General features: G+C 47.7%; 1 protein-coding gene across 1 annotated transcript in view; it reads right to left on the reverse strand.

The window, feature by feature from the left end:
- The window catches only part of EPHB1 (EPH receptor B1), a 420,917-nt gene that overhangs the window by 84,289 nt on the left and 308,794 nt on the right, over nt 1-27,834 (reverse strand). The window contains exons 6-7 of the mRNA XM_059920279.1: nt 8,951-9,075; nt 723-885 (exon numbers count right to left, since the gene is read on the reverse strand). Of these exons, the coding sequence (XP_059776262.1) occupies nt 723-885; nt 8,951-9,075 (288 nt within the window). The remainder of the gene's footprint in view (nt 1-722; nt 886-8,950; nt 9,076-27,834) is intronic.

Genomic DNA, 27,834 nt, shown 5'->3' on the forward strand with positions numbered 1-27,834 from the left:
GTAGAGACAGACACCCATACACAAGGCTGAGGTTACAGGGAATTGGATTTTCATAACAATTAAATGAGGAGGTCTCAGAGGACTGGGGGAGATTGTTAAAACAGAGAACTAATAAAGCTCAAAGGTGGAAGTATTTTTGGTGACAGATTGTGTGGCCTTGGGGATATTTCGGAAACCAGTGGCCATGCTCTCTGGAGATGCCTCAGCAGGACCTACTGAGGGTCACACATGAAGCTGCTTCAAATATTCTGAGACACGTGGCACAGCCACTCCCCAAATTGTGTCCCTCTGTTTTCTTTCTGGAGTCCTCGGCTCATGCAGTGAGGCTGCGTGTTCAGCTCCCAGCCACCAGAACAGAGGAGTGAAGTGGGAGTGAGGGTGAAACAACACAGGCACCAGCAGAGGCATATTCTTGAGTTCTGTGTGCGTCTCACTGCTGTGCAAACGCAGGCCAACACGTGGGGGCCTCTGCGCGTGCGGGGTACATAGACCTTTCCAAGGTAAATCCACTAGATATTGAGAAACGGGCCAGACTTCAGACAGATGCCCTGCCTAGTGAATCGAGACATCTACACGGCCCTACCGGGGACAAACACTTCCTTGGGAATTCCACTGGAATCCAGTTAGCAGTTGGCATTTTGGCTGCGAGTACAGCCTTGCGGGGGGGCTCTTCTCTCCTCCAGCGGCCTGCCCTGTGCCCAGGTCACCGGCCTGCCTCTTACCATCTGTCAGAGTCTGGAAGCACATCTTGCCGCTGAACTTGCCGTAGCCAGCCACGGTGCGGGCGCGCACCTGGACCACATATACCATGCCGGGCCGCAGGCCATCGATCCGCGCGGTGTTGGTCTGGCTCCTGGCCATGGAGGAGTTGAACTCGTTGTGTTCCTGCAAAAGAGCAAGGGGAAGAGGTGGGCAGCCTGCTCCTAAGCATGCGGGCCCCTCAGTTCTTGGTCCTGCAGACCTGCTAGAAGTTGTTCCCAGCCCCAAGCCATCCCTCGAAACAAGGACAGACTGGTCTGGACCTAAAGAATGTCAAATCAGCTCTGGACCATGTGGTGGTGTGCTCTGAAGAGAGGGGTCTGAGCGAATGGCTGAGCGCTCACGGACTGGCAAGGGGGACACAGTCATTTTCTACTCCTTCTCCTCCGGGGTTCAGAGACAGAATCACAAAGCACATCCAGATTTGCAAACCCACTCTGGTCTCTGACCTCAGCAGAAGCAAACTGGGTCATGTTCACACCCTACCTGCCTCTCTCTGTGTTGCTTCTGCTGAGTCCTGGTCTTTCCTCTCCTCACTCAAGATCTTCTCGGTCACTCCGCACAATGGCTATTCTAGATCACTCCTTAAGGGCCCTCAAGTCCTTAGACAAATGGCTTTGTGTCTGCTCACTCCGCTGAAAACTTGAGGCCGTTCTGGACTACCTGCTTCTGCCTGCGCTTTGGTGTGTGTCCGTCTGGGTCCCCATAGTCTGAGTTCCTCTCCACCAGCATCGAGGGAGGACATGCCCCTTCTCCTGGAGAGCAGGGCCTGTGTCCTCACCTCTCCCATTATCCAGGGTGTCAGCCCCACCCTCCTGTGTGTGTCACTGCCTCCAGCACCTTCTGCCCTGCCCTCTGCAGTCCCTGTTACCTGCACACGTGTGTCCTCTGGCATGCACAGACCTTGCTTGGGTCTCTTCCTTCTGACCCTCCCATCCACCGTGAGTGCCCTTAAAGGGTCCTTGCTTTTGCTCTCCTTGCTGCTGATCTTGTGTAATATATGGTTTGCACCTGGACTTTTGTAGCCTCCCATCTTTTCTGCCACTCCCTCCCTACCCAAACTAAACTTCATTTGTAAAAAAGATCTCTGACTCCCTAAAGCTATTATCAGATAAAGACAAAACTCCTCAATCTCAGTCCACGGGTCTTTCATAACAAAGTCAATTCCAATCTCTCACATTCCCCTAAGTCGCCAGCTTGCTGCCCCTCCAGGTACCACAGGCCTGGCCACCAGGCCTTCGCTTAGGCTGTTTTCCCAGTTTGAAATGCCTCTCTCCAGGCCTCCTCTGCAGTCTCCAGTTTCCTTACGCCTACACCCCTCAAGGCCTCCTCTCCTAGGAAAGCACCCCTCACTATTCCAGCCCATGGACTCTCTTCACTGCTGCCCTTCATCCTTCCACCTCACCCTCAGCACTTTCGTGAACACCATTCCTGGTCTCTAATTATTTCCACGTGAGCATTGTGGAGATGGTGGCTTATCCTCCAGCGTGCAGGCACAGAAGTTTGGAGTCTGGGTCTGCCCCTATTTTGCACCATGAATCTTAGAGCAAAATGGCAACATTAGTGAAAATGAAGATCTTGGGTCACCGAGAAGGAGGTCCCGAGTCCCACGTACAGATCTAGGGCACTGTGACGAGTTCTAGGCACAGCAGTCCAAGAGGCATGGTGACAAATGAGAGGAAAGCTGATGACCAGAGGTCTGTAAGCCACATCCTTAGTCAAAGGACAGAAGAAACATGGGGAGTTGAACCAGGACAAAAGAATACAGCCCCATGATAAGAAATTACCATGGTCTTAAAATATGAAAAAGTCTACTTTGCAGAGGCAGAGATGACTAGATGTGTAATCATTCATTCATTTGGCTAGGCGGTCATACTGATGACACACTACCATGTGCTGGGCACTATACAAGGGCTGCAGGTACCAAGGCATGTTCCCTGCCCTCGGGTATGCGACATCGTGTGGGGTGGGGCCAAAAGCAAACAGAAGATGACAGCAGTGCTGAGTGAGTGACTTGGCAGAAGTCAGCTCAGGGGGTCCCCCAGCCTAGAGTGACAAGGCAGTTGAGAGGGGCTCCGAGAAAGGGTGACATGAGTGAGTCATGGAAGAGGAAAGAAATTAGCCCCATGGATGAGTGAAGAGAGTGAGAACTGAATAGAATATCCCCTGAGAACAGGATAAAACATGGAAAGGTGAGGCCTAAAGGACTTCAGGAGCCTACAAGTGAGTGGGCATCTCTGGAGCGTAAGTGGCGTGGGGGTGGTGATGAGTGGCTTGGGAGCAGTTGTAAGCGACTCCAGGTTAGAGGCCAGAGCAAAGAGACACTTGAACGTTACAAAGAGGCCCACGCTCACACTAAGGGAGGTGATATCCATTGGCCTCTGGGAGAGACGGCCTGGGGAGGGACCACCTGTCCATCATTTGATCTACTTAAAAGGTGTATGTCCCCCCTCCCCAACCCAGCCCCCACCAATCAGGGATTCAGCAGGAAGAAGGTCGTCCACTCTAGAAGGGATGCCATCTAGAATGTTGGTCATTACTCTCTTGACACACTGGAGATCTGAAACTATGAAAATCATAGGCTACCTTACGAATTAGGACGAAATCCCGTTGCTACAAAATCCAGGTGGCTGCCTGAATTCTCTGGTTTTACTGGAATCAGATGCAAGTGTGCACCGCTTGAAATAATTGAAGCATTGGCTGGGCAGCTCTTTTACTGAAAAATGTGTTCTGGTATATTGGCATTTGGATTGTGAGGACCAAACATTAACCCATAATCACTTTATCGTCTATGCATCCTTCAAGAAGTTCAATGATTAAAATGAGTATCAGTCCTTGTTCTCTCAGAACCATTAATCAGCCTCAGGCAAACAAGTGAGAGTGAAGAGCAGGGTTGCTTTTTGTTATTGTTTTTCTTTTTTTTTTTTTTTTGGTTGCTTATGACTGATTTCATAAGTGTATGGGAGACAGAGGCTGCAGCTGTTGAGGGCAGAGACCACATCTTCTTTCTCCATCCCCAATGCATAGCACAGGGCTTTCCCTGCCTGAGTGCCCAACACCTCAGTGCTAAATGAATGAATAAACAGCACACTTTGGACCAGTCATTTTAACCCATCAATGGAGCACAAGACATTGCCAGAGTCTGAAAGAGTTCCTATGAGAAAATGATCCTAAATTTGAAGGGTAGAAATTCCCAAGGCCTAAAGCATCCCCTTCTCACCTAGACAGTTAATATGAAGGGCGAGTACAGGTCTAAACACTTAATCATTAAGACAGCCGAGAGCAGCTGTAGATGCTCTTCCCTTGGTTTGCCTACAAGCGCTGATGCCAGGAGTGAAAAGTGCTACAAGACAGTAAACAAGAGGGAATGATGAATGGAAACGTATTAACATGGGGAAGGAGATGAGCATGGGAGAGACCCTGGAAGTGTCATCAGCTCGATGGCATCTGAGCTCTCTATTAATGAGCTGTTGCAGGAGATGAAAGCCTCATTGATTCTACTCACAGCGCTGAAATTGAAAGGTGTACCAAGCACAAACAAGAGTGTGATATGGAGCAGGAGACCTGGGCTTGGAAAACTACAGCCTATGGCCAGCTACCTGTTTTTGTAAATAAAGTTTTATTGGATCCCAGCCATGCCCATCTATTGACATCTATTGCCCATGGCTGCTTTCCTGCTACAAAGGCAGAGTTGAGTAGTCGGGGTAGAGACTATATGGCCCACAAGCCTAAAATATTTACTACCTGGTCCTCACAGAAAAATGGTGCTGATTTCTGGTTTAGAAGAAGTAGCGCAGGATGGAGGAATGATGAGTTCTGTTTCTTGGGACTGAATCCAGGACATCTACTGGGCTGAGTTCTACTTGTGTTTGCATCTTCTTAAGACCAGGATTCCACAGCCTTGTGGAGCAGGGAGGGAAACCATTCTGGTTACAAGCATTTGGATTGAAAATTAAGACACAATCTCTTATTTCAGGGGGCCATGCTAATTTTCAGATCCTCAGCATCAGCACAATTGCATCCAGTCCTACACTGAGCTCAGAAATATACTGAAATATAGTAAAAATATCTATAGTTCTAGTTCTGTGGTTCTCTGGCTGTGACCTGTGAGGTCATGGGTAAGTCATTTGACCTTTCTGTGACTTAGTTCTATCATCCATAAATTGGTTATACCTGGCTTTCAAGTATCTTTCTTTTATTTCTTTTAAGGATCAGAAGTAATATATTTGGCATATAATAGGCACTCAATACATGATGAATTATTATCATTGTGGTTATTATTTCAAAATACCCTCACAAGGTAATGTCCTTTCTTTAGACATATTAGAAATGGTCAAGGCATGTAATGTATTTTATAGTCAAGCACTTTATAAGTGAGGAAGAGTTCTATCATAATTTACTAAATGGCAACCAGTGCTTAGGTGAAGAATCTTCTGCGTTCCTAAAAAAAAGCATTCTATCTTCTGGGACAATGACATCCTTCACTGAGGTGTGGAAGCCCCCTCAGGCCTTGAGCTACTGTGCATGTGTTCTATTAATAATTGGTATAAAGTACTGAGAAGTAGGGACAGGGCCTAAGATGGGAGAATAATCTTCCTTCATAGCGTCAGAAGTTGGGGTCAACTACAGTTTGTCCAGGGAGAAGTTGAGGTCAACTACAGTTTGTACAGGGAAAGACCATGGAGGACTCGGGTGTGGGCTGGGGAACGAGGAGCCAGGTGACACAGGCATGAACCTCATGGTTTCGGTTCTGCGCCTTTCACCCCCGTCCCAGGGTGACTGCCCTTGGCATGGCAGGTGAGGAGAAGGGCCGGTGGTTTCCCATGCGTCCAGCCCCTTCCCAGCACTGCCACGGGCTGCAGGGCAAAGAACCCAGGCTATAGTCTCCCTTTCTAGCTGTGTGACCTGAGCAACTTGGTTTTGTTTTTTTCAACTTCTTTGTGCATTTGTTTCTTTTATCCAAAACAACGATACTAAGATTTACTACACTGGGTTGTGAAAGGGGAGAGGAGATGATGTTTAGAAAGCCTCTGACACCCAACAGGGGCACACTAGGGAGAAAGTATTATTATTTATCTGAGATGAGCCATAAGGCTCAAGTTCATGTGTGTGTGGGAAGGGGGGCTGGGTGGGACCTTACTGGTGACTCTGACATCACACCATATATGGCCAAGCATAATATTCTACTGGACTTGGTCAATAGAACTAGGTCTAGGTCAACTTGAACTTGGTCTAGGTCAACTTTGGTGATGAAATGAGGCCATGTAATCAATAGGTCCAGATAGGTCCAAAACATTTTTGGATTGGTCCAACATTTACTTTACTAAATGATAAAAAATATCTAGCAAATAAGGGTCCCCAACTCAAAGTTGAATGGATATAATGGTTGCTTATGAATCCAGATCATTTGAATTACCCCCAATTCCCTGAATTATCAGAATCAACTGTCTACAAAACCCAGTTTCCTCTAAATGGGTAGAAAGCCGCCTAACCCTCACTTTGCTTGCAAGTTTGGCTGTAATGGCTGAAGGGCACACCTCCTTGCAGGCTAGACTGGTGACCCATCAGAGCTTCTGCTTTCAGGGAGGTAAATTGGTGCTATTTTACAAATGTGAAAACTGACCTAGAGTAAGTGGTTCAGTAATGGGACCGTGGCTGTGTGTCTGTCAGTTATGGGCGGCCCTGGAATCCAGGGCTCCCTTCCCAGTGCAGCCATGTTCCACTTTCAACACTGCCTCCATGTTGGAGGCTGCAGGTCTTCATCTCTGTTCCTCTTCTTATCCCCACTGACGCACTGGATGATCCCACCCATACCATCCACACACTGGCAACTTCCAAATGGTCATCTCCAGCCCGTCCTCTCCCCTGAACTCCAGATGTGCACATCTAGCTGCCTGCTCCACATCTCCACTTGGCTATCTCAGGGGCATTTTAGACATGGAGCTGAACTTTGGTCCCTTCCCTCACCCCAGACATGCTCTGCCTACAGTGATCATCTTCTCAGCCACTGGTGTTTCCATTTTTCTAGTGACTCAGGCCCAAACCCTCCCACATCCAAAACCCAACCTGTTGGAAATCCCGTTGGTTTGTCTTTCGTTTACACACCTGGAAATCAACTATGTGTCATCAGCCATCTGCTTCCACTTTGATTCAAGCCACCATCATCCTTGTCTTAGATGATTGTAATCTAACAGGTCTATTTTCAATGGAAAAGCCTGAATGATCCTTTTAAAATGTAAGTCAGACTTTGTTTCTCCTCTGCACCAAACCCTGCTATGGATTCCCATCTTATTCAGTGGAAAAGCTCAAGTTCTTAAGGCCTAACGTGAGCACCTCCTCTGATTACCTCTCCCCTGACTACTATTTTCCCATTGCTCGTATGACTCCAGTCATACCGGTCTCCTTCCTGCTCCTTGAACCAACAGTCATGAGCTCACCTCAGGGCCTTTGCACAGGCTCTCTATCCCCCAGATGACTGCTTCACAACACCCTTGTCTCCTGCAGGTCTTTACTTAGAACTTACCTTCTCCAAGAGGCCCACCTTTACCATTCTATTTATTTCTGCAACCTATTCCTCCCCCAAACCTGACCCTCCTGACCCCATTTACCTTGATCTGCTTCCCTCCCAATTTATACTCATTTTCTAACACACTGTATGATATCCTTATTTGTTATATTCATTATTCATTGTCTCTCTCTTTTTATTGGAAAGTAAGCTTCTTGAGGGCAGGAATCCTTGTTTTGATCACTAATGTATCTTAGAATAGTACCTGCCAAATAGCAGGCACTCAATAAATACTTGCTGAACAAATAAAGGAATAAATCTGGTATTTGCAAAAATATTGTGTTGGCACCCATTATAAAGAAATCACATTAGGATTCTCTTTTTAAGCTGTTCCTTAAAACACTAGTGCTTAGGAAATCTTTTGGAGGCAGAAGCAGTCAAGGGTAGCCTAGGGTTAGGGTTAGGCTTAGGGTTAGACTTAGGGTACGGCTTAGGGTACGGGTTCGGGGAGGTGTTCGGGTACGGCATATGGTATGGGTTAGGGTTAGGGTTAGGGTTAGTGTTAGGGTTAGGGCTCGGTTTAGGGTACGGGTTAGGATTAGGGTACGTGTTAGGGTTAGGGTAGGGGTTAGGGTTAGGGTACGCGTTAGGGTTAGGGTAGTTATAAAAAAAAAAAAATAAAGAAGCATATTTGTACTTCTAAAAAAAAAAAAAAAAAAAACTAAGGAAATCTGAATAAAGTTTGCACTTTAGTTAATTATAATTTAAAAAAAAAAAAAAATATTGTGTTGGGTCAGTATAGAAAGCACTATATTTTCCTGGGATTTTGCAAATGCTATAGTTCACCATGGTGGAAGGAAAGCCCTGCTTCCCCCACAGATAGGCCAGGGGTCAACTCCACAGGGCACCATTTCCCTCTTCTTGGCAGGGCATGCCCTGCTGTAGCCCTCAGCAGCAGCTGTGAGAGAGCAGTCAAGGGAAATAACATACAAATTTCTATTTCGATTAATTTCTATCTTTTTACATTTCCATTTAAATATTTTAAACCTCCATACATAGCTCAGCACAGTAGTATATGCATATAATTTGTAAATAAACAATCTTATATTGGAGGTATATGATCAAAAACTTTGAAAAACACCAGTTTAGGTAATTTCCTAGTGGTACATTGGTTAGGACTCTGTGCTCTTTCACTGCCATGGGCCCGGGGTTCAATCCCTGGTTGGGGAACTAACATCCTGCAAGCCGTGTGGCACGGCCATAAAAGAAAAAGAAGAAAAAGAAAAACACTAGTTTTCAAAACCACAGAATCTTCAGAAAGTGCAAGGGACACCTGGTGGGTGTGTAGCATCTGCATTAGTATAGCAAGCATGTGACTGGGAGAATGGGATTGGTCCTGCCCATCCATGACAGCCCAGTGAGCCGTGCAGACAGCAGGATTGGGGGAGGGGGGGGCACGGGGTTGGAAGGTTCTCTCTTGAGTTGGTACAGAAAGTGCCTGGGCTTTGGAGGCCTTTGCTGGGGCAGAGCTGAGAGCACTCTCAGGGAGCCTCTGACCTGCGTCACCAGATTCCTCCCCCACTCAGGACTCTCTCCAGCCTGTCTCCCTGGGACCTCAGCTGACCACCACCCATGGAAAAGCGGCTGGCCCTGGGTCTTGCAAGCCTGCAGGCAGGGCTGGCTCACCTTCTCATAGTACCGGATCTCATAGTCCAGGATGATGCCATTGGGCTGCTCCGGCTGCGGCCACGACAAGGTGATGCTCCTCATGGTGGCACTGACCTGGTGCATGATGGGGACAGTGGAAGGGGCTGCAGAGAGAGGAAGAGACAGGGCAGATGAACAGACCCTCGATTATACGAGAAGTGCTGTCTTTCAGAGACAAAGAGGCAGAGAAATGTCATTGGACATTTCTCATCAACTAAGCTGGATCTACAGAACTTCCTGTGGGTTTTGCAGAACAAATGGAGTTTGGGTACCAAAGGAGAGAAAAGGTGACAATTTAGGACAGGAGAACATGTGTGACGGCAGGGACCAGAGTGGACAGGAAGAAAAAAGGTTTGACCAAAACAAGAGATGGCTGGCGAAATCACAGGAAAACAGTGTGGGCTGGGAAAGCTGGAGACAGGCATGGAGGGTGTGACCAGCAGGACAAGTCCAGGCTTCAGGCAGTGAGACGAGAAGCGCGATGGAATGTCTTTGAGCAGATGGTGTTGAAGGAACCTCAGTCTTGCAGGAATGGGCTGAGCCATCACAGAGAAGAGGATCGGAGGCAAGGCCTGACAGCGAGAGAGTCGAGCTGGTCAGTACAGAATTGCTGTGCAGTGGAAAGGAACATTCTAGCAGACATCTCCTTCTGAGACTGCATGGAAGATTTTGCTGCATTTCAAAAGGAAGAGAGGCGGCATCTCTCAAGAAGACATGAACACAGACCAAAAACAGAGTTCTTGTAGACTTCTGTCAGAGCTTTCCAAATGAGGACATTTGCTGTTGAGAGCTCACAAATATAAATGAAGAAATGATACACAAACCAAACATTTGGAAACAGAATAATAGTTCCAAAATCTGTGAAGTGCTTCTGAAATCTCTCTTTAAAAAGAATATTATTTATTTCCCAATTCAACATTTTTCACACTGTGTAAGTAAAATGAAAACAGTCTGGAGATAATAAATGAGGGTTGTCTGTCTAGGAGAAGGGGCGGGTGATGGATGAGGCTGCAGTCTGTGCTCTACTCAGGGGCTGTTCCATTTAGTCCTGGCACTTCTGCAGTGATGAAGGTCGCTTCCTCACACGAACTCCACTTTACAAGGCTTTCTCTGGGGACCATGGCTGAGTGACATTTACTATCCTGGATTTAAGTTAACAGATTTCCCTCCAAGACCTGAAATTACAGAGCACGGCTACCGGGTCACAGGCAGCTCCTCATTCTCCATGATCCGCGGACTCTCCGTGAGAACCTGCTGCGTGAGGCCCCTGGGCCGGGGTGGAGACGCACAGCTGTGAAGATATTCACAGTCTAGGGGAGCCATAAGGAGAGCAGAGTAAGAGGTGCTGTGATGAGCCCTTAGAATTGGAGTGTCTGCCTGGGACCTTGCCCAGTTCCCATTAGAGACCTCATCATGGCCGTGAAAATGCGCCCCTCAGAGCTCCTACTCCTGGGAGCATAATTGCCTAATGAGCCCAGCTGCTGCGTTCTGCGATCCGTCACTGCATCCACACGGAGCCCACTTCCCACATGCTGCTCCCAGCCAATGACTGAGGATGGCGGGGATGCTAAGGCAGGTCCATTCCTGACTCTTCTGATGGGCAACTCCTGCTCAAATACTCCCCACTGGATATCCCAACGCTTCCCTGTAACTCGTGGCAGTCTAAGACTCTTCCCACTCAATCCTCCTTCCTTCTCTCTCCCCTTCAGAAGGATCAGACCTTCACTGTGGTCTGATAGCTCTCCCAGCCTCCTCTGGCCTCCACCCCATTTCCCTAGTAAATCTGATCCCATCCGATCCCATCTTGGTGTCTGCTTCGTGGAGGACCTGAGTTGATGCAGTCCTGAATCCCCCTCTCAAGTATTCCCTGCCCCACCCTGCTGAGTTCCCAGGGATGGGAAGCTCACTGCCTCCAGAAGCTGCCGCTTCATACCTGGATACCTCTCACCAATTTGCGTGTCTTCCTTATCCTTATCTGAAATATGTCTTCTTCCTACCGCTCTCAGTTCTGCCAACTGAAGTAATATAGAATGTTCCCTCTTCCACAGAATGGCTTGTTAAATAGCAAAAGAAACTATTGAGGTCTCCCCTGAGTTTTTCCTGATGAAAAGAATGGCCAGATACTATGAACATTTCTCCCATGAGATGCCGCCACCTGAGGTGGCTCTTTTCCACACGGGCATCATGTTATCTAAATCTCTTTAGGCATAAGGCCCAGAGGTGAACCCAGTTCTCTCACTGCTGTTTGAACAGCAAAGATTAGAGTAAAACGAATATCCACCATGATCTGTGTACTATACATCTATTAATATGCCCATTAGCCTTTGCTTCAAAAACATGTCCCTGCTATTTGATTTTGAAACCACAGTCAGTATAACCTTTAGGTTTTCCCATGGTATGCTCCTCATCTTTTGTCTATAGAGTTGGCTTTTAGCTTTGACTACAGGGATTTACATGTGCCTTTATGGTGCTAATTTGGCCTATGAGTCTGGTAAGTTGAAATAATTTTTGATCCTGACTCAACCATCAAATGCATCTTCTCTTCCTCCCGACTTAGGATCGTGGTCCAGATCCATTAATTAGCTATTTAAACAAATATTTATTGAGCATCTGTCATGCATGTGGCAGTAATCGTTCTAGGTTGTAGAGATTCCCTAGTGAACAAATTAACATTTCCTGCCTTCATAGAGCTTCTTTTCTAGTGGAGGGATTCAGAGACTAGACATAATAAATAAATAAATTACAAAGTATGTTAAAAATATGAAGTACAATGGGAAAAAATGGAGCAGAGGAGAAGGGATACAGAATGCCAAAATATAAGAGGCCGGCCAGGGCAAGGCTGCAATTCTGAATCATGTGTTCGGCCAGGCCTTGTCTGAGAAGTAGACGCAGGAGCACAGAGATGAAGAAGGGCAAAGAGGGAGCCAGGCGGATGCCTGGGAGAAGAGCATGTGAGAGGGAGAGGCCAGGGCAAAACTTCTGATCTGGGAGCATCCTGGTGTTTCAGGGCAACAGAAAAGAGCCAGTGGGACTGGTGCAGAAACGAGGTCACAGATGGTAGGGGCCCCAGAGACACTAAAGGAGGACGTTGACTTCTACTGAGAGAGATGGGGACCCATGGGAGGGTCACAAACAGGGGAGTGACATCATGTGAGTTACATGTTACCAGTATCACCCTGTGCTATATTGCTAATGGAGTGCAGGGGCCGTGTGAAAGCTGAAAGAATAATCCAGCTGGAAGATCATGGTGACTTGGACCAGGCTTGGAGTGGTGGAGGTGGTGAGAGAGGAGATGGTCAGATTCTGAATATATTTAGAATATATCTCAATGGATGTGTTTCTGGTCTGAGCAGCTGGAAAAGTGGGGCAGCCATCGACTGAGATCAGGGACGACACCGGTACAAACAGTTTGGGAGGAAAGACCAGGTGATCCACTTCGGACCTGCTGGCTTTAAGACATCCAGGATGTCCCAGAGGAGATGCTGAGTAGGCAAATGCATGTCGAAGAGGTCCAGACTGGAGTTATAAATGTGAAGTCATCATATTTCAAAGATATTGAAAGCACTGGAAATGACAGAAATCACCAAGAGAAGGAGCAGAAGAGGATATATAGTCTAAGATTCAGGAGATGATGGGGAAGCCACCAAGGGGCCTGAGAAAGACAGGCCAGTGACGTGGAAGGAGAACCAGAGAGTGTGATCGCCTAGAAATCAAGCGACAGTCAGCGTTCCCCGGAGGACAGGATGTGTGAGATGCCACTGCTGAGTCACCAAAGTGAAACTAGGCAGTGAGTGTGGGTTTAGTACAGGCTGAATGGTTAACGGGGTGGCTGGCGTGGGATTTTTTTCCCCAAGGCCTGTGTGCACTGTGCAGAGCCCCAAAAGAGGATGAAGGAGCTTCAGGAAAGTGAGGCAGTGTTCTGGAGTCAGTCGGGATGGTTTGGGATCCTGCTGGGCCCACCAGGATGGATGGGAACGGCCCCTATTAATCCTCCCCTCCCTACCCTATCCCCGGCCACTGCCCACCACACTGAAAGGGCTGCCCTTTCAGGCCTCTGTGGAAACACGATTCAGTCGACATGTTTTTAATAATGTCAGTGCCATATAGGTTTTCAGGATACTTCTGCCTCAAAAGCTGAAGCATCATGTATTAAAAATTAGAAAGGTTAATCCCAATGGCCTGAGGATTTTTGATGGGCTTGGTTCTTTACTTTGACTCTAATCCGGGGAAAGCCATCATTCAAAACTCAGCATATATGCCAACCATTGCGCCATGCCCCTGCTCTAATCACTCAAGACAGAAGGACAAGTAAGAAAGTCACAGCCCTGCTTGAAGGCCCCAGTTGGGGTCAAATGGCAAAGAGGTAAGGTGATCCAGACATAATGGATATCCAAATCCACTGAGAGGAATGTCCCTGTTATACAGGTGGCAAGGACCTCCCAGCAGCCCAGCAGCAGCACACAGATCCAGGAGAAGCTGCCGGAGGGTGACAGTCACCTCCGCCAGCATCTCTCAGATTTATGGTGATGACACCACCGTCACAGGCCCCCTGGCAGGCTATCTATCCTCATACAGGTCACTCTAAATGTCTTACCTTTTAACTGAGATGGGATTTTGCACAGGGGAGAAAGTAAGAAAGTATTACTCCTCCTCCCTGAAGATCAGGAGCGGCTTACATTTGGTACTCTGCCATCAGTGATCACCTACGGTGACAAATGTTTTTTTCCTTCTCCAAGTGCAAATGCCACCTCTAAATCTGGTGTTTTACATGCAATAAAACCTTCAGACAAAACAAAATAAAAAAGAGCTCAGGTATCCACTCAAACACCAACTTCTTTTCGCAAAACTAAGGCAGACTAAGACAGGAAGGGAAAATTAATTCAAAGCAGCAGCCCCTGGGACCCCTGAATACAATAGTTTGAACAGTATGTCCTGGCCAGCTGTCTTTTCTCCATAAACCTGCATCCTAAGATGAAGGGACAGTTTCACTGAATGCTTGAAAGGGTCTCTCCCTCACAAGCACACAGAATGCTTTTGACTAAACTGAACAGTTTACAGAGAGAAGGAAATGAAAATTATTAAACTTTAGCAAATAAGCAAATATAGACCTTTCTTTAGAAAAAGTAAGGACAAAGAATTAGTTTAGGGGCTATTTGGAAAGAAGGTACTGAAGGATCAAGAAAGATGTGTTTGCAGACATAGAGACCAGACTGGTGGTTGCCAAGGGGGAGGGAGGGTTGGGGAGGGTTGGACTGGGAGTTTGGGATTAGCAAACTATTCACATAGGATGGATAAGCAACAAGGTTCTACTGTATAGCACAGGGCAACTACATTTAATATATCTTGTGATAAACCATAATGGAAAAGAATATGAAAAAGAATATATATATGAAAAGAATATGTAAGAAATATATATATGAATATGAAAGAATGTATATGAAAATAATATATATATGTATAACTGTCACTTTGCTGTACAGCAGAAATTAACACAACATTGTAAATCAACTATACTTCAAAAAAATTTTTAAATGAAAGAAAGAAAGATTTGTTTGGCCTAAAGAGGCAGTGCTCAAAAAATCCAAACATAATCAAAATTGCCCTGCACTTCTTCTCAGCAAAATAAAGAGGCTGGCCCAACCGGAAGCCAGAATCCAAAGAGGATAGTGGAGAAGCAATGACAAGTGTCCTGTCAGGCACTGAGGAAAATCTGTGTGAGGGTTCAAACAGAATCAAAACCAGGAGTGTGTAAAAGACACACACATGTATTGTTCACACCCAATAATAAGAAGCCCTTTAAATGTGTAAGAAGCAGAAAGAGACTTAAACGCCACGGTCAAAGGGCTTAGGGATGAAGAAAATGCAAAGGCAGGTGGAGTGAGTCCTTTGTCTCTGTTTTTACCAAGGAAGACTTTGGGGAGAACTTCCTCCCAAATTGCTTTTGAAGCAGACAGATCTAAGATAGTATATCACATACAGAAGCGAGAGTGCACAGAATGTTGTTGCCTGAACTGACAAAGGAGATGTGGATAAATTGCAGGGACAGGATGGTCCCAGCTGTAAGTTATGAAACAACTCACCGGTGACATGGGACAAGTATCAGCCCAAACTAGTCACAGGTCACTGCCAGTGGCATCACGGATGGGGCCTGGTGGACCACCCGCCAGCCCTCCATTTGCAAGAAGGGCTCCAAAAGAGATCGTAGGGCCTGCACTCCTGTAAGAGTCAGGCTGGGTCTTGGGAGGGTGGCATGAATCTGTCTGCAAGTTAATAACCCCAAATCTGGACCCTGGCTCTTAATGTGTGGAGCCTTGATTTCCTATCTCAGGTTCTCCTGGACCATACAGTTTATGTTTATGACATTCCTTGACCCTTTAATTTAGTTACTGACTCAGTCATATTCAAAGTTTTCTCTTACTCATTTTGTTTTCCTTATCTGATAGGGGCATTTTCCCCCAATGATTAAGCATCTCAGATTCCAAAATGTGAGAAGGAATTGATGCTTTTTTCCTAGGACAATTACTAAGTTCTAAAGCATTATCTTTGCTTATTAAAAATTACTTCCTAATGTCTTCATTGATTTTTGTGTCAAAAGAATTCTTTCAACAGTTATCACCATAATCCATTTTGGGATATAATAAATGATGTTAAAATATTTTATTTAAGACGTCAAAAGTATTATCAGTAGTTTTGAAGAAAAATAATAGCAAAACACACATACATTCAAAATTAAGTTGATCTGTTGGAGATAAAAGTTTGAAGAGGCTATAAAAATATGAAACTTGGATTTTCAGAGTTCAGTAAATCTCATCTAAAGGGGAAAACAGTGTTGCTTCTGCAGGTGGAAATCATGCCAGGGACAGCCTTGCTGTGAGGCTACCCCTTACCTGCCCTAGAGCAGGGGTGAGGGTCACAGCTAAGTCCCCTCTGCCTGGGATCAGGTAACAAGCCTAGCAAGTGTCCTGGAAGACAAACGGTGTCTCCACTTAGGAGGCTTTCCTGTCTGAACTTCCCAAGGAGGCCCATGGAAAGGGCAGCCCATTGCCTCCCTCACAATAACTCATGCTGGGCCGGGTTGGGGAGCTTTCCCCTGTCCTTCCATGGGGAAAGGTTTGTGGGGTGGGGGGAGGTCCCCACAGTGACCCCTCAGAGTGATACAGCTGCCCCAGCCTGAACAGTGTGCATCTGAGTGTTATCGCCACTTCAACCATCCAGGGCATTGCTGTTTCTCGGACAAACATCCATCATTAGATGAACATTTGGGATGTTTCCACATTTTGGCTATTGTGAATAATGTGGCTAAGAACATTCATGTACAAGTTTCTGCATGGACCTATATTTGCATTTCTCTTGGGTATATACTGAGGAGTGGAATTGCTGGATCATATGGTAATGCTAACCTCTCCTACTCTTTCTAGAATAGCATTTCCCAGCTAAATCATCCTTGGACTAACCACCTGCAATCTACACCATAGACCCCAGCTGTGAGGAAAACAAGGGGGGTGGTGTAGGAGAATACAAGGAATAGTAAGGAGCCAAGGGCCCCAGCCCAGGGAAGTAGAAATTAGCAAAAATAGAGACGGACTATGCTCAGGGCTCTAGAGATGTTGCAGCGAGAGGAGGGCTCCCATTCTGGCTCTGCCATCTGCTTACTCTGTGATCTTGGGTTAAGGTTACTTAACTACTTTGGACCTCAAATTCTTCAACGGTAAAACAAGAATATTAACCCTGATGTTATGAGGTTTTCAAATGTTCTGAGGATGTGACCTGTGTGGTCCATTGCTTCTTCCACCTAGATCCAGTCTGCTAGCCCAGGGGACTTGGCAACCAGCCCAAAGTCTCCTTCTGGGTCCACCACTGTTCACAGATGCAAATCAATCCCTGGGCATAGTTCCCCAAGGTAAATGTGAAGAGCACAATCTAGTGACAAGCCTTGGGTATTTGTGTGATAAATATCTTTGAGGGAATAAATAAACAGTCAACCCAGTCAGAGCGGAGCGATGAATAAGAATGGGCTTGGAGAAAGGGAAGGCTAACAGCGGGGTTCCCCGGAGTTTGGTGTGATACATGCTCCAGAAGAAAGATGGTTTCCTGTAACATCTCGAGAGGACCTGAAGTTTTTCTGGGAAGTAATCTAGGAAATAAACAATGGGGTGCCTTGTCCTTGAGGGCAAGGAGAGCTTGTGACTGTGGGGAGGGGATGAGGTATGGCCCACCCATCCGATGATGTGACTCAGGTCCAGGAGTCACAATGTTCACTCGGCTCTGTGCCCACCTTTCTCTTGGTCTGGTCGCTGGCATTGCCTTACACCTAATATCCTGTCCCAGATCCCTTGTCCACCTCTGGGCTTCTTCAGTTTAAAGTATACTGCAGAAAGATTAACTGTCCCAAAGCTCATTTTACTCACTTCCTCTGATGCTCAAAAACCTTCAATGGCTCCCCATTGGAAAAAAATCTCAACTCCTTCTCTAACATTTTACAATGTGGCAGCCGCTGGCCTGTCCAGGTGCCTCCCATGGTTCCCTCTAAGGAGCGCACTGCTCTCATCTCACTGTTCCACTCACTGAGTCTCAGCAGAACTCAGCTTCAGGGATCTCTCACTACGGCCGCCTCTCTTCATAACCCCATCAGCCTTCAAAGGTCCAGATCAGGCCACACACTGCCCTGGCTTAGCCACGCCAGACCATGCCCACCAAAGTGTCCCTTCCCTCCTCCCAACTCAAAGTCCTTATTTTTAATAACTCTCATGGGGCTGTAATTACCACCTTGGGACACAGTGCACTGGGATCTAACTTTCTAGATGATCATCACTGGTCTCCATCACTGGAATAAACTCTTTAGGGCACAAGTCCTATTTTTAGCTTCTTCCCACTGTGTTAGCCCCTAATCGATGTTCAATAAAAGTTTACCTTTACTGGAATGGCTGCGGGCTCTTCCCCAAAGGCGCTGGAAGTAAGAGGGGTCGGAAAATCACACAGTTGCACCAAACATGGACATAGGCCTTTAAAGGAGAAGGATGTCGGGGGAGGGGAGGCAGGGTTGTGATTCTGCAGCCTGTACCTGGGAAGGAACTTGGAGTGGGTCTGAATACAGTGGTCCCAGGGCAGTGGGGACAGGAGTGCTTCTAGATTGCAGAGGCAGAAACTGGGGAGGCTGGGGCCATTCCCATCTCCCTGAGATGTTTCAACTGAAAGGTTACCTTAACATGAGTGGTTTTCTAACTTCTTTTCTTTTTAAGCTGTAAAATCCTTTCTACCAAGAAAAGATTCCCTGAGGTATAAAGTGTGAAGCAGAACAATGCAGTGCTGCTCTGGGTGAATCAGAAGCAGGGGTCCCAGAGCCCCGAGGCTGGTCCATTTCCTATCTCCCCAGCCCAGACTCTGAAGGTTTCATGGAAAGATCCAAAACTGCTAGGCAGCCTCCAAAAGTCCCCTTGAGACCTCAGATTAAATTATGTGAGTTCCTAAAAGGCATGGGTCTCGAGGTTGGATATGAGGAGTTAAGGGTTGTGGGTTATCTTTTTCCTTATATGAAATACATCCTTAGGAAAAAACTAAAATCTGTATTTAAATGTCAGGTAAAGACATCAGGCCCAATAGTACTGATGACAAAGAAGAATAATTTGCACACAGATGAATTGTGCAAATGATGACCTGTGCATAGAAGAATCTTGTTTCTTCTGACATCCGTATTCTAGGAGAGAACTTTGTTGAGAAGGTACTGCTTAGATAACAGATTCCGCCTCTGTTGATGAAAACTCATTTCATTTCACAAATACGTTTGAATTTTAAATCAGGAAGCCTGACTCATTAAATATTTTTGGTGCAGTAGCACTTCTGGTCAAAGTAGATTAAACAAATAAGTAATTAGTTTGAGGACTGGGTATGAATACAAAAGCAGAATTCATTATTTTTCTAATTGTTTTCCCCTAGTGTGGACATTGGCTTCTTTGCTTTTGCTCTGGGCTGTGCCTTGAGATGGCCCTGACAACCCTTTCCAGTCTCCTTCTCTACCCTGAGTCCCCTGGGGACAGAGGACTGCTCTGGGTGGGCGGCATCAGTTCGATGCTGTTGTAGAATATTGGCTGAGTCTCGTCACGGGCTCAACCAAGTGTGAGTGAGAGAAAGCGAGGGCTTCCAGCCTGGGTGGCTGAGTCAACCCCACACCCCCAGAGGGGCTCCTCCCTCACTGGTCCATCCACTAAGGGTTTTGTTCTGAAAGCCAAGGGAGCCTGTGACAGTGGGGGTTGGGGGCTGGGGGCTGCTCTGGGTTTGTGGGTTTACAGCAGAGGCCCTCGTTTTTGATATTGCCTCTGATCGGGGGTGGGTTCTTTCTTGGGATCATCTACCTGACACTGCTAGTTCTCAGAACACACTCCCAGATCAACATCACCTGAGAACTGTTAAGAAATGCAGAATCTTGAGCCCCGTCTCAGACCTACTGAATCAGAAACCCTGGAGGTGGGGCCCAACCATCTGAGTTTTAACAAGCCCTCCAGGGGATTCTGAGGCAAGTTCAAGTTTGAAAACTTTGTCTAGAAATCTAGAAATCAGAACGTTACATTTTATTTTTTTAATTTAATTTAATTTAATTTATTTTATTTCTTTTTTTTAATAAATTTTAATTTAATTTTATTTCTTTTTAATTTTGTTGCTGCTTGCAGGCTTTCTCTAGTTGCGGCGATTGGGGGCTACTCTTCATAGCGGTGCACGGGCTTCTCACTGCGGTGGCTTCTCTAGTTGCGGAGCACGGGCTCTAGGCGCGCGGGCTTCAGTAGTTGTGGCACGCGGGCTCAGTCGTTGTGGCTCGTGGGCTTAGTTGCTCTGCGTGCGGCATGTGGGATCTTCCCAGACCAGGGCTCGAACCCGTGTCCCCTGCATTGGCAGGCGGATTCTTAACCACTGCGCCACCAGGGAAGTCCAGAATGTTACATTTTAAAAGGACATCTGATGTTATTCAGTTTTCTGTCAGTTCTTACCATCTATGGATTACAGTACTGAGGGTAAGAGAGAGAAACTGCTTCCCTATGTCCCCAGCAGGCTACAGCAGAGCCCAGATCAGCCTGGCTCCTGTCCCTGAGACGGATGCTGGCTCTCTCTCCCTTCCCCCTACACTCAAGCACCCCGCATTTTCAGAGCCCCTGGAGGATGCCCAGCACGTGGAGGGGTGCGGCCAGGGTCACATCATTCACGGGTGGGTGCTGCCCTCTGGGACCCTTGATCCCTCGGAGAGATCAGGGGTCCCAACAGAGGTGGACGTGAGCAGAGCCCTGTGCCAGGAGGACAAGGCATCCTGTCTAGTGTGGTCCTAGGGCCCCTCTGCCCCCTGGGTCACCCCTGCCTGGCACTTTTCCTCTGTTCCTTCTTCCTCCTGGGGGAAACAGAAGGTGCGCCAGTTAAAGGGAGCAAACCTGAATGCTGTGCCCCGTGGCAGCGGGAGGCTATGAAGGGGCGTGTGAGAGACGGGGGCTCTTGTCAGGTGATGCCAGTCCTAGGCAGGCACCCCAGGGTGGCTTTGAGGGTGCCTGGGGCAGGCCCGTCAGCCTTCCTGGTGTGGGACCAGAGCAATGGCAGCTCTGGTTTATTGAGTGTTTGAGCACAGAAGGCAGTTCCGGTACTGGAGAAGCCACAGGAGTGAGCAGAGGACACCCTGTGTGCCCCGTTACTCCTGGCTCTCACCCACAGGGGTTCAGCAGGGCACCCACCACCACCCAAAGCCTGACATCACCGCCACTGCCACCAGGCAGGGGAGCCGCGCCTGCAGCCACTGTGACTGTCCTCCCGGGCCCGGAGGTCGAAGTCTTCTGGCCTCAGGGCCGAGAGCCCGCCTCCTGCAGGGCACTGCCCAGCTGGAGCCCTCCCTGCGTCCCCATCCCCACTACGTCCGGGGCCTCCTTTCCTGTGAGCCTGACTTCCTCCTCCACCACCCTGCACACCCCTGCCCCAGGCCCTCCTAAACGGCTGCTCAGGAACCAGAAACTCCCCCATGGCCTCCACCTGGCTCTTCCCAGAACACTCCCTCCACGCCCGCCTTGAGGAACAGCAGCTCTCGCCGCAGACCCCTCCGCCCTGCAGCTCTCTCTGGTGTGGCGGTGTATGACTTCATGCCCGGCACACCTCAGGGTCAGGAGGGGGCTGTGCCCTCCTTGTGTGCCATCCACTGCTGTTCACCATCTCCCCCTCTGTCCACATGCCGCCGGGCCGCTGCCCCTGAGCCTGGGACCGCGGTGCTCTCCCTCCCACATCACTCCCTGACTCACTGAAGCCTTGGGCTTCCATCTCTATCTTCTTGTCAATCCCAGCCTCGCCCTCCTGTGGGTGACTCTGATGTCCACCTGAACAGCGCACGCCCACACCCCCACTACTCCTCCATGTCTGACCCTCCCCACCAGACAGTTGGACTTGGCCTCATCTGAAGGTGCTCCAGTTTCAAAGCCACACGTTCAAGTATTCTTCTTGAATGCAAGCATCCTGCCTGGGGCAACCTCTGATAACTCCCCCCACCCCCTGCAGCCTCATCTGGCTCTCTCCGCCTTTGTCTCCGCATAGCCCTCTCCCAATTCATATCCCGCATCATCCAGCTTGGGTTCCATTTTGCAACAGTGTAATTGACAATACTCCCCTAAGCCTCAGGCATGAGTTGCCTTTATCTTTCCATAGGATACAAGCAGCAAAACTCAACCCGCGAGAGACCCACCATCCTCTTCCTGTAGGGTCTGCTCCGAGCAGCCAGGCACTGCTGAGAAAGGCACAAAACAGGGCAAATGGGCAGTTTTGTAAATATAAGATCACCAACTTCAAATAAGCCTTCAAAACACTTTCTGGAAATGCTGAATTTCTCTGGTCAATTCCATATCCCATTCTCTGGAGTGGACTGCCTAACTTTTTTCATTCCCCTTAACCCTTCAACCCGTGTCTCCTCTTTCACTCTCAGCAACCAAGCTTACCACCCACCTACAGAGAAAATAGAAGCCTGAACGTCCAACCGCATCAATAATACCGCGACTCGGGTACCCAAACATCTCCTCAAATCGCGCATGCGCAAAACCGAACCCACGGTCCCTGTGCACTTCTGGGAGCCCCCGGCATGTCTCCCACGTATCTGCAAATCACCCGCTCATTCTCCTGCTTTGGTTTCTCTGTTTTCCATGTCGGCTGCCTGCAAGAGCCCCCTGGGAAACCTGCTCCCTGAGCCGGACTTCCAGGGCCCTCCCTGGGGAGCTGTGGGCCTGTGGGGACACGGTTCCCCTGTGCTGCCTGAGGCAGCACCCACTCAACCTCCCCAAGCCCACCTCCCTGCTGAGCTGCAGCTCCTCCTCAGGAGCCTTGGGGCTGCCTATTTGTGCCTCAAACCTCGGCGACCCTCCTGCAAAGCCGCCTTCCTTGCCCTCCTTGTCCTCACTCCTTCTAGGGCATCAGATGAGACAACAGACACCAGGAGGCCCCGTTTCCAACCAGCCCTCCACATACCCACCTCCTCACAAGTTTCCCTACCCACAGGCAAACCCGTTCCTGTGAACAAATGCCAGCCCGCTGGGTTATGAGGGGCCACCAGACTGTGAACATTATGTCAGGCCTAACAGGACTTCCCGGGACACATAGGACACCGCACTGAGGTACAAGGGTTACTGGAGCAGTGAGACCTGGTGTTTTCCCTCAGGAGCCCTCAGTCTATCAGGAGACATACGGCCCATGCACACAAAAAACTCTTACACATTCAAGAACTCATGCGCCATCCTTATAACTAGTACAGCTCAGAGAAGGACAAGACACACATCAGGGGTTTCTATGGGGCAGACGGGCTCACAGGGGCATGAATGGGTACTTGTTCCCCTGAGCTCTTCTGGATACATAAAGCATTTGTTCTGTCCAGGAAAAAAAAAAAAAAGAAAGAAAGAAAGAAAGAAAAGAAAAGAAAAAGAAAGGAAGCAAAAGAGAGACACACACACTTCAAATTCCCAGGACTCATTTCTGTAGCTGAGGTTGTCCTGCGGCTCGGCTCTCAGAAGGAAACTGATCCCAAGGCCTGGGGGGTTGGCAAAAAGCCCCTCTTGCACTGGAAAATATTTGTAGTCCAGCTTTGCCTTTATTTACCCAGAACATTTAATGTGCCTTTTTTCCCCATCTTTCACATCCGCTCAGAGAAGATGTTAATTTTCTGAAATTAAACACTTAGCTTGATTACTGTTTTGTTAATTGCTGCATTCAAAAACCCCTGGTGCTCCTGCCTGTTTAACATGGATGGTGCTGTGAAAATGATAGGCGCAGAGCTGGCGTGCAGGTGGACGGACAGCAGCGTCGGAATTGCCAACCCGACACCCTCACTGGTGCCTGCTGGAGCAGCTGGGGCCCTGCCTACGCGGGAGGGGGCAGCCCAGCCTGGGCATAGCAGAGTGTCTCCTGCAGGGCCGTGTTTTGGGAGGACAGTGCACCCAGGAAGTCCAGGTCTCACCAACATCTGTGAGAACGTGGGGTCTTAACTGCAATCACACTGCCCGCCCAGAGATGACGGAGGAAGGAAAGATCACAGAGAAAGCTTAAGCCACACCATTTGCTGACGTCCGAGATGAGCTTAAGAAGGATCGAGGCATCCATTCATACATTTATTTGATAATTTATTAAATCATTCAATGAACATTTCTCTAATGCTGATATTAGAGAAATAATAGCACCTAGCTAGACACTGGGGAACAAGAGCCACTCAGGTGGGTACAGGGCACGCTCTCCTAGAGATGATAGTCGGCTCATGGAACTGACGTTTGCCAGAGGAGCAAGGAGCGGACTCACCACCAGACTCCTCCTCCCTCCTACCCCCTGTGCCGCGGCCACAAGGCGAACAGAGACTATCTCGTAATCCAGCTAGAGGTTCCCTCTGTAAAGAGGGTGATAACAATCTCATTTGGACTTTGAACAGGGGAAGGAACTTACTATATCTCACTGCCTGGCAGTCCCGTTTTCACTGAACAAGCAGTGTATTTAGAGCGCCCAAGAGGTAGTAAAATGAGCAAATAGGTCCCTGGGGCCCGTGGGGCCCTCTAGTCATCCTCAGAGCCACACAGCTGTTCTCGAGCTTTTAGCAGCATCTTAGGCATCGCTCAGGACCTGGAACAGGGAGCATTCCTACGCCCAACCACCGCGTGGCCCAGCATGTGAAATCTGTCCACAAGAAGTTCAAATTGGCCAGATAGTAAATAATAAAATATCCCACCCTGTACTGTCACTGTATAGCAACAACTTCCTCGGATTGAAATGCTTTCTAGCAATGACATGTGATCACATCCTAACTTTTGCAAAGTGAGAGCTGGCACCTCAGTGGGTTGTGGTGCCCAGAGACCAGCTGAGATCCCCCTTGGTGACTTTCTGGGTGTCCGAGCCCAGTCTCAGTGAGTGCTGGGGACCAGAATGGGAGCTCCCCAAGGCACAGACTCTGGTCTGTGCTGTTTGCTCCTGTGTTCCTCAGGCCTGGAGCTGTGAATGACACACAGAAGACCTCAATAAATATTTGTTGAGTAAGTGAATGGGAGCCCCTAGAAGCAGAAGCCAAGGAGTCAGCATGTGGGAGGCAGTCACAAAGATTGTGGCGAATGAATGAATACCTTTCCAAAGTTAATGTGCTTAAACAAACAAACAAACCCCCCTTTGAATCTCACTGTTTTCCTCTGAGTACATCAGGGTTTCTGGTAACATCCTAAGATCATCCCCTTAAGTTTTCCTTCTAAGAGCCACAGGAGAGGAAGATACCTGGTCCCCTGGCTGACCTGGAGGGAGCACCTGCCCACCCGTGGACCACCAGGATATAACCTGATCACTACACATCAACCAAACATTTATATACCAAAGCTCATATGTAGGGACTAAAGGAGCCTGGCAAATATTTATCAAGGTTCTGTGCCTAGTGCTGTGGGTCCCTCCCTCATGACAGTGGGGTAGGCTGGGAAAGTCTGATTCTCTGCAGAGCTCACCACCTAGTGGAGAACCCAAGGCTGCCGGGAGTGGAAGGTCATGACTTTGGTCAAGGGCAATGCTATGTGCTGACCTGCTCAACTCAAGAGACAACAACCCCTGTTTGCAGATGGCAGGACCTTTCTGAGGCCGCTTGGAAGTTCCTCCTCAATGCCAGGACTTAAGAAACAATAAAAACAGCCTTTTGGAAATTAACAAGGAGAAGAAAGCAATAAAATGAACTATGAAATTGAATTAAGAACAGTGAAATTTTCATTGACTTAAGTTTTTTTTTTAACTTTTCCTTATTAACTTCAATGAAAGTTTTCCTTAAAGTCATTCCCATCTTTTTGATGTTCTGACTCAATCTTTTTCTCTGCTTTGGAACAAATTTCACCTGCTAATTTCCAGTGAAACCAGCCCTTAAAAATGGACTAGATTCAGCATATGGATCTCAACACTAAATATTTACAGGCAGCAGCGTAATATTGTTTTAATATTTAATTTTGAGATTTACATAATATCTTTCCTCCAAAGAGCTCAATATATTGCAATATCATAAAATTCCTTTTCATATTCAAAGATTATTCTTTATGCATTCAAATACTATATTTAACCAAGGAATAATGCAAATTAGGTGATGTGTTCAGAGGAATTGGTGGGCTGGGTAATTCATGTGTGGGGAAAGTAGCATCTCTGAGTGACTTTAATTGTCTAGGAACTTTGAAAATGCCTTAAAAATGGACAAACTATAGGGACTTGTGATGACTGACAGAGTACTGTAGTATTTTTTAAATAAAATTAAGTACCGGCTTGTGTCTGTGTTGTGGGCGCAGTGGATGTGTTAGCATTTCACATGCAGTTGGCACCACAGGCCATACATGAACTGTGCGTAATATAAATGTCAAACATAAATGCTGCTGATGCATCATGCAGGGAAGGGGAAAGTGCTGCTTCTCCAGACACATGATGAGGAAAGACAGTCAGGCTCCTCTGAGCGGCAGGTTGAGCCTGTGTCGGGTATACAGGTTCTGTTCCATCCCTGCCCTCTTCATCAACCCCCTGGAACACAGATTTCACTGCTCTCCTTTCTGGTGCCTACTCCTTCCTTGAAGAGTGGCCAAACCAATATCTGTCATTTATCTGATCTAGATGACATCAGTCCCAAACAAAGGGACCAGGGGCCTTGGAAGGAAACAACCTAGGGGAAAAAAAAAAAAAAAAAAAAAGCCCAGCAAATTGCTGTCTGGCTCAGGACATATTCTCAGAAATTACGCTCGTCTCCCAGTCCATCACACGGTTTGCAAAGTGATTGTCTATCCTCTGTCTCATTTGCCTGTCACACAGCGCTAGGAAGCAGGTGCCATTACTCCCATCTTACTGTGGAGAAAGGAGGGATCACGGCAACTCAATGCACTTGCATGAGTCATGTGAGGAACAGAGATAGGGGCCAACCCCACGTCTCCCCTCCCCACTGCGCAGCTGCCACCCTGAGCCCAGGAGTCAGGGAAGGTGACTGCCCTGAGGGGGGAAGAGATGGTACCACACGGCACACTCACCATTCAAGCCTGGGTAAGTCAGACTAGCCCTCTGAATCAGAGGCTGCAAGCCACAGCCAAAAGGCCAAATCCAGAATTGGATTTGTTTGGCTCTCAAGTGTTTTAAAATTTTCTAATTAGTTGTCAACATTTTTAATCTGGATTTTCAGCTTATAACATCTGGCAGCGCTGGGTATGGCACCACTTGCTGGAGCTGAGTAGGGGCTGCCCCTGTTCTCCTCTTCATCTCCCTAGAGTCTCCACCACTCCCTCTTGTCTGACTCCGGGCCCCGTGTTGCTCCTCTCCATTACCTGCCTGGCCTCAGGGGTCTTTGAGTGTGTTCTCTCTGGCTCAGATGCTCCCAAATTTACTGACTTTATTTTACCACACTACCAGTTGATTTTATAGATGTGCTGGTCTGATTTGTCTTATTTATTTTATCCAAGATTTCCTCTGAGGTTGTCTTCCCCAACTCTGACACTCAGAATCTAGTTGGCAGAAAAGAGAAGTAAAGTTTGTCATTCACTTTAATTCTCTCTGACAGCCAGATGATCCGGCCATCAGTCTGAACCTGGGGCCAGGTGCCAGAGAGTGACTGCAGAAGTTAGTGGTGATAACAACCTCTCTGCAGATCGCTTGGCCACTGGAACAGAGAGAGTTCCACCTGATCTGGTCTATTTTGAACTCAAGGCAGCTGTATTCAGCGCAAGGCTGCATCCCTAAAGACCTCACGTAAATCTGAGCTTGCATAATTCATGACCAACCCTGACCAAAGGTGATGGACATTTTTTTGACAGCTAAAGTGGCCCAGCTATGTGGCAATAGCTTAGAGGGAGCTTACAAATTACACAGCTCACCATAATGCAATTTTTGATCAGTCTGAGGATAAAATGGCCACAAACCTGAGTATGAAACCCAGAAACATCATTTGCTGGCTGTGAGATGCTGAGCAAATTCCAAAAGCACTCTGACCTCGGTTTCTTCATATGACCCACATCATTTTTGTAAAGAACTTGGTAGGGGCTTGGCACACTGGAGGTGCTCAAAAATGGTAGTCCTCTGCCTCAGCCTATGGGCTGCATGAGAATCCCATCCTGATACTCTCTGAGTGATACAAGATCCTTGAGTAGTCTGACTATATACTTGACTGGGGTCATCACAGAAGGAGATGAAGGCTCGCTGGATGTCAGGATGCAATAGACCCTTTGGTGTCCCCCAGTCATGCTGGTTCCGAGGGAAGAACTATACCTAATATGTATCCAATGGACCAAAAGATGACTACAAAATCTCCTTAGATCAAAATCTTAGGGTCAAGAGAAGGCTACTGGCTTCGTGATCACCTAGAGGGGTGGGATAGGGAGGGTGGGAGGGAGATGCAAGAG

Source organism: Balaenoptera ricei, chromosome 4, assembly GCF_028023285.1.
Source record: "Balaenoptera ricei isolate mBalRic1 chromosome 4, mBalRic1.hap2, whole genome shotgun sequence".
NCBI lineage: Eukaryota > Metazoa > Chordata > Mammalia > Artiodactyla > Balaenopteridae > Balaenoptera > Balaenoptera ricei.